This window comes from Manduca sexta, chromosome 18 (assembly GCF_014839805.1).
Source record: "Manduca sexta isolate Smith_Timp_Sample1 chromosome 18, JHU_Msex_v1.0, whole genome shotgun sequence".
NCBI classification, from domain to species: Eukaryota; Metazoa; Arthropoda; class Insecta; order Lepidoptera; family Sphingidae; genus Manduca; species Manduca sexta.
The window spans coordinates 8,667,521-8,682,441 of record NC_051132.1 but is presented as its reverse complement, the minus strand read 5'-3'; the positions used below and the strand labels follow the sequence as shown (position 1 = coordinate 8,682,441).

Here is a 14,921-nt window from a genome sequence, read left to right as displayed (position 1 = left end):
TAACGAATCCAAAATATCAAATATTTTCCTTATCAAAACTATCTAACCGCAGATGTTTGATTAAATTGTTATTTTCGAAGATCTATGAGTAATCAGTGTAGTTTCGTAGACTTAGCTAAAGACAGAACTAGCTAATTGCTATTAAACTAATATCAACAATATCTCAAATAAAATCTTAAGTCACACCATAGGACCGATTTTGACAGCTGAGTTTTCTTAATTAAATAACACAGACACAGCTGAGTACAAGTTCTTAAATGATCACTTAAACTTTGTTTATTAAATGGTTCAATATATTATATGTCTAATTGAGATTCTTCTCAAAGTTGAGATTTATTTATTAATAAGGCCTTTAATGATACTATTTTTAGAATAGTTCGAGATTATCACATTAGCAAAATAAGGTAATTTGTTTGCGTATATGTATTGATTACAGATCATAGCAATATATTAGATATACATAGATATATAAATAGTATGACCAGATAATTTTACAAGACATGAGATGCTGTTTTATTGATTTCGTTCCTAGCTAAATAAAGACCAATTTGAAATTAAACATAAATATTGTTTGTTTGCAAAATCTATTTTGATCTTAATAAATTGTGAATATGTGGCGTGTATCGTTATTTTTATTATCTATTTCATAAAGTACATAATTTATTTTGTACAAATATATTTTATTTAAAGATATTAGACCACCGTATTGTATTACACAATCTATGTGCGAAAAATATAAGTGGGCACTATTGCGTCTCAGGGGCAAATCCGTCTTTTTGCAATTTCAAAGAAGGCCAACGCAGGTTTAGTTTGGTATGCCGGTGGTATACAAGGGTTAGGGACTCAATCCAATGCTCGTTCGGATGATGCTATACTCGCGAGTGTCGACATTGCACCGTGAGACCGGTAAAACCAACATAATCGTTCCACTCACCAAGTGATGGTAGCGATAACGCGTTTTTTGCCCGCGAAATGAGGTAACAAACATAAAAAAGGTAAAGTCGAATTGAGAAATACTCCTGTTGTTGAAGTCGGTTAAAAAAAGATTTAATGCACAAAAATATCCCCTATATACCTAAACGACCTATGAGAGCTGTCCTTCGATCAGAATGCCCGTAATTACAAAAAGACGGATTCAAACCTATCAATCTTGAATTCAAATTTTACCATCAAACCAACGGCAAGCTCGTCTCGTCATTCAAAGCAATAAAAAAAATACAAATGGGATTTTGGGCCATTAAGACGTGGATCGTTACGCGACATTGAAAGTAAAGTTGGCAAGCACTACGATCAGGTAAACAGAACATTAATTCTTTTAGTTTGTTAGTTATGTTGTTTATATCCAATATTGGTGGAAAACAAAGCGAAAGTCGCCCGTTATTCGAACAATTTCTAATGTAGTTTTTTGTGTGGTTGTATCATTTATTCTACTGGAGATTACGTGTTTTCTTGTCAATATGTTTGCCAAATAATACCACATATTGGCATGGAAATAAATAGGAATGGTTTATTTTCCTTTATGTATAATGAAATACGGTAACTTGTTCTATTATTACTTACGTATACATAAAAATATAAGTAATTAGAAATTAAATAAGAAAATTTATTTTTTGTAGATTAAAACGAACAATCTAACCAACGTTTTTAATATAAGATCCTAATCGCTTTTTGATATTTAACAAAAATAGAACAAACAATATTTTTCTTTTTATTTTAACAAACATTTTGGTTTAAAGGTTAAGATGTCGTAAATAACCTAAATCAATGCAACAACTAGCATATATTACGCACACGTTTCCTAGATATTTTTTCTATGCGGTCGCAGACTAGACACTTCAACGTCAGAGGAAGCCAGCAGCCGTCCCTAATGCGCCGAAAAGGGCCACCGCGGAGTTTTAGCTGGTAGATATTTTTTCTATTACTTTGAATGACAAGACGAGCTTGCTGTTCGCCGGATGGTAAGCAATAAACCGCCCATAAACAATAGAAACACCTTGAAATACAAAGTTTCGCTTGGTATTCCACTGCACTCACCATCCATAGATATGAGAAGTTAAATCTTATTATGTCCAGTCACACAGGCTACACTATTTTTCAAACCGGAACACAACAGTGACTACTCACTTCTGTTTGGCGGCAGAAATAGACATTACGGTGGTACCTACCTAGGCGGACTCTCACATATGAGAGACCTACCACCCGTAAATACAGCGATATACATAGGTATGTAATCATCAATCATAAGATAATCAAAATTTCATGTAAAAATAGATGTATAGGTACTGTTTTTTCTATAACTTTAATTCTCTAATTCAAAACATCCATTTAATTAAAATTTACGAGGAGTATTGCGTTGAACACAGACAAAGTTCACGCAGCGTTATCAAACTTTACACAACTTCACCTGGAAGGGAAGCGGGTTGTTTATCTTAGCTTTTAAATTACATTGAGGAATTCAAGGGTTTTAAGGTTGATATATATAAACCTTTATAATATATTTATACTAAACGAAAAAAAAATAGATACGCAATAGTTTCGTAAATAAATAATATTATTTAAAATGTATTTAATACGAAAGGGAGGATTTAGCGGCTTATAAAGTAAAACGATTTTATCCATTAGTATTGAAGCAAAATTAACTAACCTATTATACCTAATGTTCTGGTTACGTACGATTTTTTTCAATCAAAATCATAAATCAATGAATCAAATGAACATTATGGGTGAACTAGGTACACCCATTGGAAAGACGCAAAAGAGCAAATTTTGCAGCTCACAATAATGAAACAAAATTTACTTGTACGAAATATTGCGTGGTAATAAGCCCCTACTGTCCGCTTCTGTGTGTTTATTTACTTATAAATATAATAATAATAATATCAACCCCGTATTAAATACTAACGTAAAGCTGGATACGGGCTTCCTCTACTACTGCGAGGGATAAGGCAATAGTCCACCACGCAAGCCTAGTGCGAATTGGCAGAATACACATACCATAAATTCCTATGTAGACCTGCCTAGGTATGCAGGTTTCCTCACGATGTTTCCTTCCTTTCCTTCAACGTTAAAGCAAGTGATAATCTACAAAGAATACACACATTACTTCTTAGGATATCAGTGGTGCGTACCCTTGGGTTTTGAAGCTACGCACATTTGACTCGGCAGTCCGTTCTACTCCCAACCAGGTTATTGCAGCTATCGTGTCTTTATATAATTACTAGCTGACCCGACAGACGTTGTCCCGTCTTAACTATGAATCTGCAGCGCGCATTCTGTCAATCGCTGACAGTTATTTCAAACAATTGACAGTTATATAACATCAATATTTTCGTTAAGTTTTCTAAAAATTTCTAATTTTCTGCGCAATTTTTTGAATTTTTTCTTTCATAAGAACCTTCTTCTGACAATAACAAACATAACAACAACAAAAAATAGTGAAATCTGTCCAGCCGTTCACGCGTGATGGCGTGACCAAGGGAAATAGGGATTCATATTTATATATATAGATGCCTTCCGTATTAGCTCAAACATATCCCTAATAATAAGAGACGTTCTTCTTCATTCTATCAAATTATTATAGCTCAAACATTTTACTAACAATATTACCAATTATCTATAATTAATTCAACATATCTAATAATAATCTAGAACATTCATTTCTGAAACTCACAAAAGAATCTCTGAAATTCCCCTCATGTTTGAACAAAGCGTATCGGTATATTAATTTACTTTATTACGTAAAAGGTTGGTCTTTTCTTGTTCTGAACTTATCTCTAGGGAGTTTTCGCAGAATCGTGATTATCCCCCCGAGGTTTGGTTAATCAGACATTATGTTAATGTGGGGATTTGATGTACATTCGTAATAAAGGGTTATAAAGATTAATCAGCATGAGTCAGTATCGTGTGTTGATGAATTGGTATAACGCGTCGTTTAGGGATTCTGATACTTAAATTAAGGATATAAGAAGGTATAATATACTTCAAACTATAACCTGAAGATTTAATTATTTATGTTAAAGCGCACTTTAGATGATATACATGTATAATTGTAAAATGTAGGTAGTTATTGATACTTTGACTTTTCTGACAACCACCACCTCAGACCCGCCCGTGACCATGAAGGCTGCAAAAGTCTTTGAAAGATCGAGAGAAAATTACAATTAAAAACACCGCCAAAAATTCCAAACGTAATTCTATTTCAATGTATAACCTAAAGATTTGTTTTTTAACGAAATAGTTTGTTTCGAAACACTGTTATAGTACATTAATTCATATTTTAAACAACCTATACGTACAATACATAAAACGTGATATATCAGATTTCATTATTGTCTTTTTCTCTACAATATAGTATTATTTAATATCCAATTAATTACATTAGCATGATATTTAATTTGACAACACGCCATTTACCTTTATCTAATATTGATCAACATATAAGCGCCATATTTAGTTCCATTATAACCTATTTCTGATAATGTAATAGATAAACTCAGCAAATTCAGTTACATCGTGCTCAGCGAATAGGAATTGGAAAAAGAATTGGAATTAGAAAAAGGTGCGTGCAACGTATGAGGGACGTACTTAATATGTTAAGTATATTTTTTGCTTTCTGTCCTAGCATTCTGTTCCCCAATTAGGCCTTAAACGTGAGGCACAAAGTTCTGGAAGTGTTTGTATGAAAAACAGAAGGATATCAGCAACAAAATTACGGAAGTCTTTGTATGAAGTTAAAAATAACCTATCCTTTCATAGGGTTCCGTCATGGAAACCTATTATGGGCAGATCACATGTGGAGCATCTTGCCGAAGTAGCCGAGTACATCTTATAGCACTCCAACAACCTAAAGCAACGTTTTCCGTCTTTAAATTGGGTTATTTTCCATCGGTTTTAGCTAGGAGTAATTTCTAATGTCTCCCATGCGGTCTTTTTACAGTTAAAACCATCTTTATAATATTTATCGATGACCTCGATTACAAAACAAAGAAAATGCAGCAAAATAAATACCTGATAGTCACTAACCATAATATTATCCTATATTTCCGAAGGGGTAGGCAAAGGCGCAACTTGTGCATTTCACCGTGCGTATTCCGTCCCACGATGTGATAGGGAGCGAGCCTATCGCCATATAGGGATCGGATTCCAGACTCCGAGCTGAACAGAAAAACCCAATATCACTTTTGCCCATCCCGAGGATCGAACCCAAGACCCGAGCAATGTAGTCGTACCTTAATACAACTACGCCATCAAAGCAGTCTGAGCACTAACTACATTAAACGTCAGTAAAATATTTTCTCTGCAACGTATTTCTATAAACCATTAAGGTATAGCTTAAATTGATTATGTCGTTCCATGTGCTTAGTCCGGCGAATTCTTTCCATATAGATTATTCATTGTTTGCTCAGCACTGGGGGTACATAACATTAAGAAAACTGCAGTGCCAGACGCTGACGTAAGGCTAAATCATAATGAATTTTCAGGTCAGCGTACTGTACGAAAAATATCATGGTTATTGGCTTATTAGTTGTTGGTTCATAAAGGTAATTGAAATTATGGTATTATGTTAAAAGGCGAGTTTTGAAGTTTGAAACCTTTATTTATTTTATGTTGGAAAATCATAAATGGATTTAATTATTTTTTATATTTTCAGTATCGTCTTATTTGAATGCTGAATCTCCGAATAATGAGCAAAGTCAAAGAATAATAGAAGACGGAATAATGCGTCACCTCGGTATTAGAATCAGTACGCTTTGTCGTCACTTGCGTGTGAGTTCACAAAACGACCTGGTTCTTTAGTCGAGGTTCACGCATCTCATCGGACCCTCGAGCCTGCAAGGATCGACATGAAGAACGGAATCTCACAAATATGAGAATAGAACAGCCATCACTCACAATTATTATAGACGTCTTTTAAAGTTATTCCGAAGATATTACTGTACTAAAATAGTATTACTGTGGTGAAAAAACAAATAAATCACTCGAATTATGAAAACAATACGAAGTTTCATTTAAATTATCCACGTCGAAGTTCGACGAGATCCGCTTAAATAACACGTAGATTTAAGAAATAAAACAATTTTAATTGCACAAGTATAAAAACTACCGAAATGATACATGTGTTCGAAATACTCATTATAATGTTTCATTCGTTGACGGACGCGGCGTTATGAGGAATGTGGTTTCATTTCATTAACTGACAGGATTATTATTATACTAGCGACCCGCCCTGGCTTTGCACGGGTAACAGAGCATATATGCCTATTTTTATCATACTAAACATTTATGAATTACATACATAAACCTTCTTCAATCATGCCGTCTATTGATGCCTAATGTAATATTTCCGACGTCGGTCTGTTGCAAACTCGGGAAGGATGCACAACAAAACAATATCGACCGTTACGTATCACGTTTAATGCAGAACTGACAACTGTCATGTTCCGAGTTTATTACCCACATTTGACATATACATTACACCTAAGAAAATCCGCTCGGTAATTTTTGAGTCTATCGCATTCACACAGACAAACGTGTCGGGGGTCTTGGTTTATAAGATTTGAGGATTATCTAAGCATGGGAATTCAAGAGCGCTCCGGTGGCGAAGTTGTATTTCGATACGACTGTAGTGCTGAGGTCTCGGGTTCGATCCCTGGGTCGGGCAACGTGTTATTGGGTTTATCTACTCAATATCAGCCTACAGGCTATAATTTTTGCCTTATGCGATAGATGCGCCCTCTATCATATCTTAGGACGGAATGGACACGACTGAAAATGTGTGCACTAGTTGCCTCTCTGCCTACCTCTTTGACATTAAAAGGCGCGAGTGTATCTAAGAAATCAATACACCCAACTATGTTTAATCAGAATTAAGTAGCTAAATCCAAACGCGTATTTTAAAGTCGCAACACAAACATGATAAATAATAAACGTTATTTTTTTATAATGTCAACAGTATTAAAAACAAAGGACGTATAAAACCCACGAATAATGAGCACGCGGTTGGCTATTTGTCGCCGGCTGTTACATGAGGGCGAGATTTCACAAACTGCGGTAATTTAACGAAACATTGCAGAGTTTTTAGTAACATATTTGGGCAAAGTTTGAGGGTTTCTAACAGATGTAAACGTTTGTTGCGCTAACATTGCCGGTCGGACAAATTTAATTTCACGATTTATTAACTTTTCATCGATAACGTAATGTATTCGTGTTTTATGAGTACAATACAATAATTTTGTTAACTTATTTGTTAAATATGAGTGATTTTAATATTGTAAATATATTTTGTTGCATAAATTTATTTAATTAAATATTTGAATATAATAAACGCGTAGAAGTAAATCATATTTATATTTACACATCATTAAACATAAAGTAGTGTTCTGAATGAATAATTCAGAATCGCTGAGTTTATTGTCAAATATTTTCGACATCGAAAAACACAAACGATTATTTTCGCAAAATTCACTAATCCCTCGACGATACGAGGCATTGTCATGAATATTTATCAGATTTAATGCATTAAAACGAATGTCACAGCATTAAATATTTATAAAATGAAGCTTTAAAATTATAGTGACATATTAGAATTGTTTTTGAGGTTTTTCTAGAAATGATTACGGTTGATTAAGTAACAAATAATAAGAATGAAGAGGTGAGTTATAAATTTTTATATTACCAAAATAATATTATTATTTATAAACTATAATCCTGTAATAAACAAGGTTCTTTTTTTATTTAAGTTTTTATGAACCATACTAACAATAAGTAATGGTGAAATTCTTTATCTGATCTTCATTAGTTTAATAATTATCGGCAGCATAAATTTCGCCGAATATATTTTAATTGTAATGGATGATATTGACCTGTGGTATAAATTATAAAAAAAAATAGAAACTATTTTAATATAGTAAATAATTTCTTTATTCCTAACCTAGCGAAATGATAACAACTGACGAACTTATTGGAAGAACAGTACAAATAAACAGAATTTTTGTTCTGATTACAACTATAATTATTCGTAAGTTTATTTTATTGATTTGTTATTCTTTACTGAGTACCCTAACCTCGGGGTAAAGTGTTTCTTTCAAATACTGCGGCCAGATGTCATATACAGACGGCCAGGTGTTTAGAGGGTGGTCAATTTTTTTAAATTTCGTTTTCTTACTTCACATCCGTTCACACTAAGCGTATCGGTTACGCAGTGATTATGAAGTTCAGTTCGACGTTGTGTTACGACGTAAGAGCGCAGCGTAAGGCGCGACGTCCATTAGACCAGAGTCAAAGAACGCATAAAAAATATAAATAAGATAATTGCGATAAGATCAATTTGGCTAACCTACTCCAGGTTGGGTATTAGGCATAACACAGACGCTTAGACTGAGAATGCCTGGCAGTACATCCGCCTACACCAATTTTTTTTTATTGTAACTGAATGACGAGCGGTTATGCCGCTCGCCTGGTATTAAGCAATACTACCACCCATAAACATTAGCAACACCATACAGAACAATGAAATCCAAACATATAACAAAATATATCATGGTAAATGTTAAAAAATATATTCAGATAATACATACATAAAAAATAATTTTCCAACGTTCCAACAGTTATTTTCTTGCAAGAAACAATGCAAGAAGATGGCCAATCTCCCGTCCCTCCGCCTGAACCGACTGACCCCAGCCATCTGACCTCGCCTAGATCAGGTAACAGGTAAACTATTTACATATTAATAAAATATCGTGAACATAGTCCTGGCATGAAAGGTTTCATAAAGGCGACGCGACTCTGGCGGGATGTGAACAGTTTGAAATATTATAATAATATCAGCCCTGTATTATATACTGTTCCATTGCTGGGTACGGGCCTCCTCTACTACTGAGAGGGATTAGGCTTTAGTCCACCACGCTGATCTAGTGTGGATTGGTAGACTTCACACACCCTCGAAATTCCTATAGAGAACTTCTCAGGTATGCAGGTTTCTTCACGATGTTTTCCTTCACCGTTAAAGCAAGGGATAATTCACAAAGAATACACACATATTATTTTAGAAAAGTCAGAGGTGTGTGATTTTGTTTCAAACATACTAAGTAGTTAATAATATACAGTCTTTCTTATAAAAAACATCACCGGTTTTCTAGTTTAAACCTTATTAAGAGGCAAGATGGCAGATTTTGACTTACAGCTGATCGAATAAATTGTGTTTTAACTAAGCATAGCTTTGCGAATTTTTTATAAGTAGGACTGTTAGTGTTGGAAACTGAAGCGATTTTGATTAACATACAGAGAACTATCACTGACTACAGAAGTTCCTTTACTTAGATTTCACCAAATCGACCAGTACGACTGTCAGCGATCAAATGACCTGTCTGTCAGTCGCTCAGTATTTTAAGAATAATATGTCACTCTCATATTAAATACCTACCATATAATTTGGATTAGTAATACCGTTAAATATTTAATTTTAAAGACGCTCAAATTGTCTTCTTTGACTGTGATATAAATACATGATTATATAATATAGGTACACAAAACCCACAACAACACAAAAGAGGCAGAAAAGGACTACGCCGCCCCGAATGTCTTTTGCTGAGGATTGTGACTATCTGGCATATTACTGCATGAAGGCTTACAAGTAACTATAATAATTTATATCTAGTGTATTTTTTTTATAATTCCCTCTATTTATCATAAAACAACCCTCAGAAAGGAGATGAAATGATTATGCAATCAAGAACTTAGCACCTTGACTATAATATTTGACAAATAAAAATTACCTAAGTTATTTTTCAGGAATTAATTTAGCATTTTTTTTAAAAGGTGTAATTACTTGTATAATAAGCGCTACTCAAAAAGACGTACCACGCGTGTTGCAATAATAATTTTACATTCTGTTCGTTTTTATTTTAATTGGTTGCGGTACAAAATATCGTCCTATATGTACTTATAGTAAACACTTCATTGCGTTTTTTCGCAAGCAATAATTAGATAATGGCGGTGACTGTCGATCTTTAGCATTGATTAGGCCTGTACAGAATTATTTTTATCAGCACGGGAGTGGTTTGCGGGCGAACTATATACTACAAGTATGCGAACTTCATGACGTATTGCCAATTGGATTATGTTAACTGCATGGAGAGATATGAAAGTAAGTGTTTATAAGATACTAATACTTTACAGACTAAAAAGTTTGTGGTCTTAATTTTTCCATGATATGGCTCCGTACAAATGGCAAAAGAAATATGATATTTTTTAGGGCCGTATTTTCTGACTAGCCATTATATCCACTGTAATGTAATTTCGATTATTATTGTCAGTAATCTGTTTAGTGTATCTTTATAAATACATAAATAAATAAATATATCAATTACACCTTTGAGTACGATCTCAAGTAGACAATTAGTATAATGAACTAGTTAATTATCAAATCGAAGTTGTCATTTAAGAGTTTGTTTTCAGCTAAGTCCGTTGTTTCATAAACATAACTCAGCTTCAAAATCCGTCATATACTGTGACTTAAGATATCATTTGAGACACTGTAGAATGTAGATATCTGTTTTTTAAATAGCGAGGATCTTAAGATGCTGATTTTAATTTAGCAGTCTCTCGGCTGATATCGCCCTTCAAATTGAGTTGCATTTTTTAATATAGCCCTTAGAAACCGAATACTGAGTAGTTGTTTGATACTGCAGTCATTACGACGCTACATGCCTGAGTCCATAGCTGTCGCACACCAAGAAGGTGAAGTTTGGTTGATAATACAAAGTCCAGCCTAAGGCGGTATAAATGCTAATGCGATCATATTGTGTTTGACAACAATTTAAATCGACTTTCAAGAAGGTTCACAATTTGTAGTGTATTTTTAACCGATTTCAAAAAAGGAGGAGGTTATCAATTCGACGTGAATGTTTTTCTTTTTTTTGTTGTTTATTACCTCAGAACTCGCTCATTTATGAACCGATTTGGAAAAATATTTTTTTATTATTCGAAGGAATATCTCTCCAGATTGGTCTCATAATTTTTTTTTTCAAAATCGACTCATTACTTTGGTTTTAAAACTAAAAAACTAGAATAATTATGTCATCCAAGTGAACGAAATCGCGAATTTTGCTTTCTTGTGACATTTTTAGTTATGTTTTTGCGTAGGGTTCGGTTGAGTGTACTTCTCACATACTTATGCATATAGCATTACACCTTTTCCCCGTGTCAGGGGTCGGCAGAGGCGTCAATTTTCGCTGCGATAGTCGTATTGCGTGCAAAATAAAATACATTAGTTGTGGTAACGGGGGGAGAGGGGGAGTGCAAGGCAAGCACGAAGGCTGCAAAGTTTTCGAAACGTCGGGAGAAAACTAAAACATTAAAACCGCGATAAAATCCGAAAAATAGTTTAATTTTTATGTCTAACATTTGCGTAAACATAAGTAATCATTATCATACCTAATGTTATGTTACATGGAACATTTCATTTTTAGTTTGGCAGTTAGCTCACATGGGAGAATGTATGGATCTCAAGGAACTAACCGATTACCTGCGTAAGTCTTGGGAATAATTCTTTTAGTTTCAAGCAACTGTCTATTATGTACCCGCTGTTGACTGAAATTCACAACGTTTGATAATTTTATTCGATAATACATTTGTATCGTTCGAATAAAAAGCACGATAATCCCGCCAAATCAAACAAAAGTTTACCATCCCTTTTTGTAACCTATTCAGGATATTTTTGACCTCATTGTAACTTCGTTGTAAATAAGGATTGAAGCCTGAATTTTCATTGATTTAAAAATATCTCAGACCAATGAAAAATTATTTACAAAGGACGAACAACTCGAAAAAAGCTTCGGGTAGCGGATGGACCTGAGCTGATATATTGATTGAATAAAAATGAAACACAATATTTGATAGATTTAAAAGACCTTATTTTATTTAGTAGAGCCCAAATTGTAAAAAATATTTGTCAAGAGAGTTTCTATATCGGAATACTAAATATTGTGCATTGCAGTCTTAGAGAATGAATATAAATATTAATTATTGTACCTTCAATTTCCAGATTACGAGTATGAGGACGACTATTTTCTGGACAGAGATTTTGTATCCGATGATTAGAATATAAAAAAACCTGCAGAAACCCAGTATAATTTATTGTTTGTTAATATTTCTTAATTTAAATAAATATATAACAGTAACATGTGTATTATTAAATTTAAAATATTACACCTCTGAAAGATATCCAGAATAATGTTGGCCAGTTTGATTAAATATTAACAGTTGATCTCAGAACGTAATGTGTAAGGTCACAAGTACATAATTATAATAGATTTGATACATCTATTCATCAGTGTCACTCAACCATCAATTATCAATAGACCACGACGCGATGGTTTTAATAATGATTTCTTATGTTTACGCGAATGTTAGACATCGAAATAAAACCATTTTTCGGATTTCATCGCGTTTTTTATATTATATTTTTTTTATTTTAATAAGGAAGAAAATGATTATCTAAAACAACGCGATAAAATCCAAAAACTAGCTTTATTTGGATGTTCATGACATTCGCTTAAACATAAAAAAAATTACATTACAGTTATGTAAATCTAAACTAAATTTTGTATAGACAGGGTGAAATGATGTTTTAGAACCGGCGAGTTGTGCGGGCGGACCATTTATTACCGGTATTGGAATTTCATCAACTACTGCATGTTGGACTACGTCAACTGTATGGAGCGATATGAAGGTAATTTTATTATCGCTTTTTTATAACTGGCTGATGATTTGCTCATAATAATACCAGCCCTGTATTCCCCCACTGCTGGGTATGGGCCATCCTTATTACTGAGAGGAGGTTTAGTCCACTACGCTGACTTAGTGAGGGTTTGAAGACTTCACACTTTTGAAACGACGATTTGGTCGCCTGAAGCTAATTGCCGAGCAATAATCTAAAAGTGATTTGAATTGATATTGATGATAATGACTTCTCAGAACAGGGGTGACATCTAAAAATTATTATTATAAAGTTCTGCATGCATTGCTCTTAGCCCTGAGACTATGTGTTAAGTCTCATAATGCGTAGAAATTATACTGGTTAAAATACACTTCAATCAGAAACTCAATAGTGTTTTATAGTAGTGCTTGACGGCAAAAGACACTGTGATGGTACTTACTTAAATAAACTCTCATAAAAGAAGCTTACCAGCTTATGAAGGAAAGAACATTTTGTTATTTATATATCTAGATAAAGACTTTACTTACACTTATGTATATAAGATTGTTTACTCTCAAACTAATCGTGTCTATATCTGGAGAGCTATAGAGGTGGGTAATCGAAAGTAATAAAGAATTAAAAATAAATTAGGTAAGCAAGGTAAGGTAAGTTTAGGTAAGTAGTAAAGTAATGGTATGTAAGAACTTCGAGAGTCTTCGAAAGTCTATAGAGTGTGTGCCAAAGAATAATCTGTTCACATATTGGTTAGGATAATAGTGGCGTAAACTAGCATGTTTTATAGTTTTTTCTTTTTACATTAATTACTTTTTTCCTTCTAGTCTGGCAAGTGGCACACATGGGCGAATGCTTCAACGTAACTGCGATGGATGACTATATGCGTAAGTTATCTATGACATCTATATCTGAAAGGTTAAGTTTATTCTAAGCTGACGGGAATGCGGAGATGAATAAAAGGTGATGAAACGAATGTACTCGTTCACTAGCAATCATTATATTTTGTCTATCCATATCATAGGCGCATTTAATACTAGGTGTGTAGGCGAGAAGTAAATTGTAACAAACTTTTTTAATTGTGATAAACTTTTTTTATAGCCTAGATATTCAAGAACAAATAAATTTGGTGTTTTTAAATTCAAAATATTCTCTCCTTTAAATGTAGCGCGTTTGCCCGTTTAAATATTTGTTTCTATAGTAATTGCTAGGGAAAACAAGTATCAATTAAAATTATTTAATAATTTAATATAATTTAGTCACTTATCATCCTCTGGAAAATCAATATTTGATATTATAAAATATAAATATCAATTACCTCAAAATAGATATTAAATTAATTTTTGATAGCAATTTATTTTTTGTTAACAATCAATAGTTTTGACATATAATATACCTTCATACTAAAGCTAGACATTTTGCAGATGAGATTTTGTTCTTGGTGACCGTCGATTTATTTTATTTCAATATCTACTGTATCTTTTTTCCAGATTACGAGTACATGGATGATCGTTTCTTGGACCAGTACTACGTCATACAACATTAAAAACCTTCAGAGAAGACTGTAAATAAATGAAGTAGACTCAAGCTATAATTCAAATATGTCAACATTTTATGTAAAAAATTTGAATTCCAAGCACCCCCGGGTAGGGGACGATTTTCATAAAATCTTTTCTTAAGGGATGCCTATAAATAAATTTCAACTGTCTTATTTTGGAATTTCTAGATAAATCAGTCGTACCTTTAATTTTATATATAGTTCAAAGCCAACTAACAGTTTTACTTATAAAAAAATCGCAAAGCTATGCTTAGTTAAAACACAAATTTACTCGATCAGCTGAAGTCAAAACCCATCTTGCCACTTAATAAGGTTTAAACTAGGAACCGGTGATGTTTTGGACAGCTATTTAAGCAATTCTTAACGTAAAACAAGTTTATAAGTAAGATTGTTATTTTTAGAGTTTAATTTTGTTTAAACAAAGAAATATATTTTTGTTAAAAAATTATGTGTATAATTGAAATATTTTTTTAGAATATATTGCCATATTGTATTCAAACCTGAACTCTATTGTAATTATGTAGTATCTTTCCTGCGGGAAATTAATAATAATAAAGATCTAATGAACATTTAAATAAAAAATTACTTAAATTAAATTGTTTTATTTGATGTAAGTGTACACATTTAATGATATAGTTCTTTGAAATAAACCAC

At 33.1% G+C, this 14,921-nt stretch overlaps 1 protein-coding gene and 1 long non-coding RNA gene across 2 annotated transcripts; both read left to right on the top strand.

The window, feature by feature from the left end:
* The first annotated feature begins 7,285 nt into the window (after positions 1 to 7,285).
* On the top strand, positions 7,286 to 8,703 carry LOC119189725. The gene is made up of 3 exons (XR_005112571.1): positions 7,286 to 7,651; positions 7,935 to 8,017; positions 8,607 to 8,703. It is a non-coding gene; the product is annotated as an uncharacterized LOC119189725 (long non-coding RNA).
* An 821-nt stretch (positions 8,704 to 9,524) lies between these two features.
* LOC115452494 lies at positions 9,525 to 14,604 on the top strand. Its single transcript, XM_037440199.1, has 4 exons — positions 9,525 to 9,631; positions 12,633 to 12,730; positions 13,537 to 13,596; positions 14,200 to 14,604. Exons 1-4 carry the CDS (start codon positions 9,576 to 9,578, stop codon positions 14,253 to 14,255), a joined length of 270 nt encoding a protein of 89 aa, XP_037296096.1. The 5' UTR covers positions 9,525 to 9,575; the 3' UTR covers positions 14,256 to 14,604.
* The last annotated feature ends 317 nt before the right edge of the window (positions 14,605 to 14,921 follow it).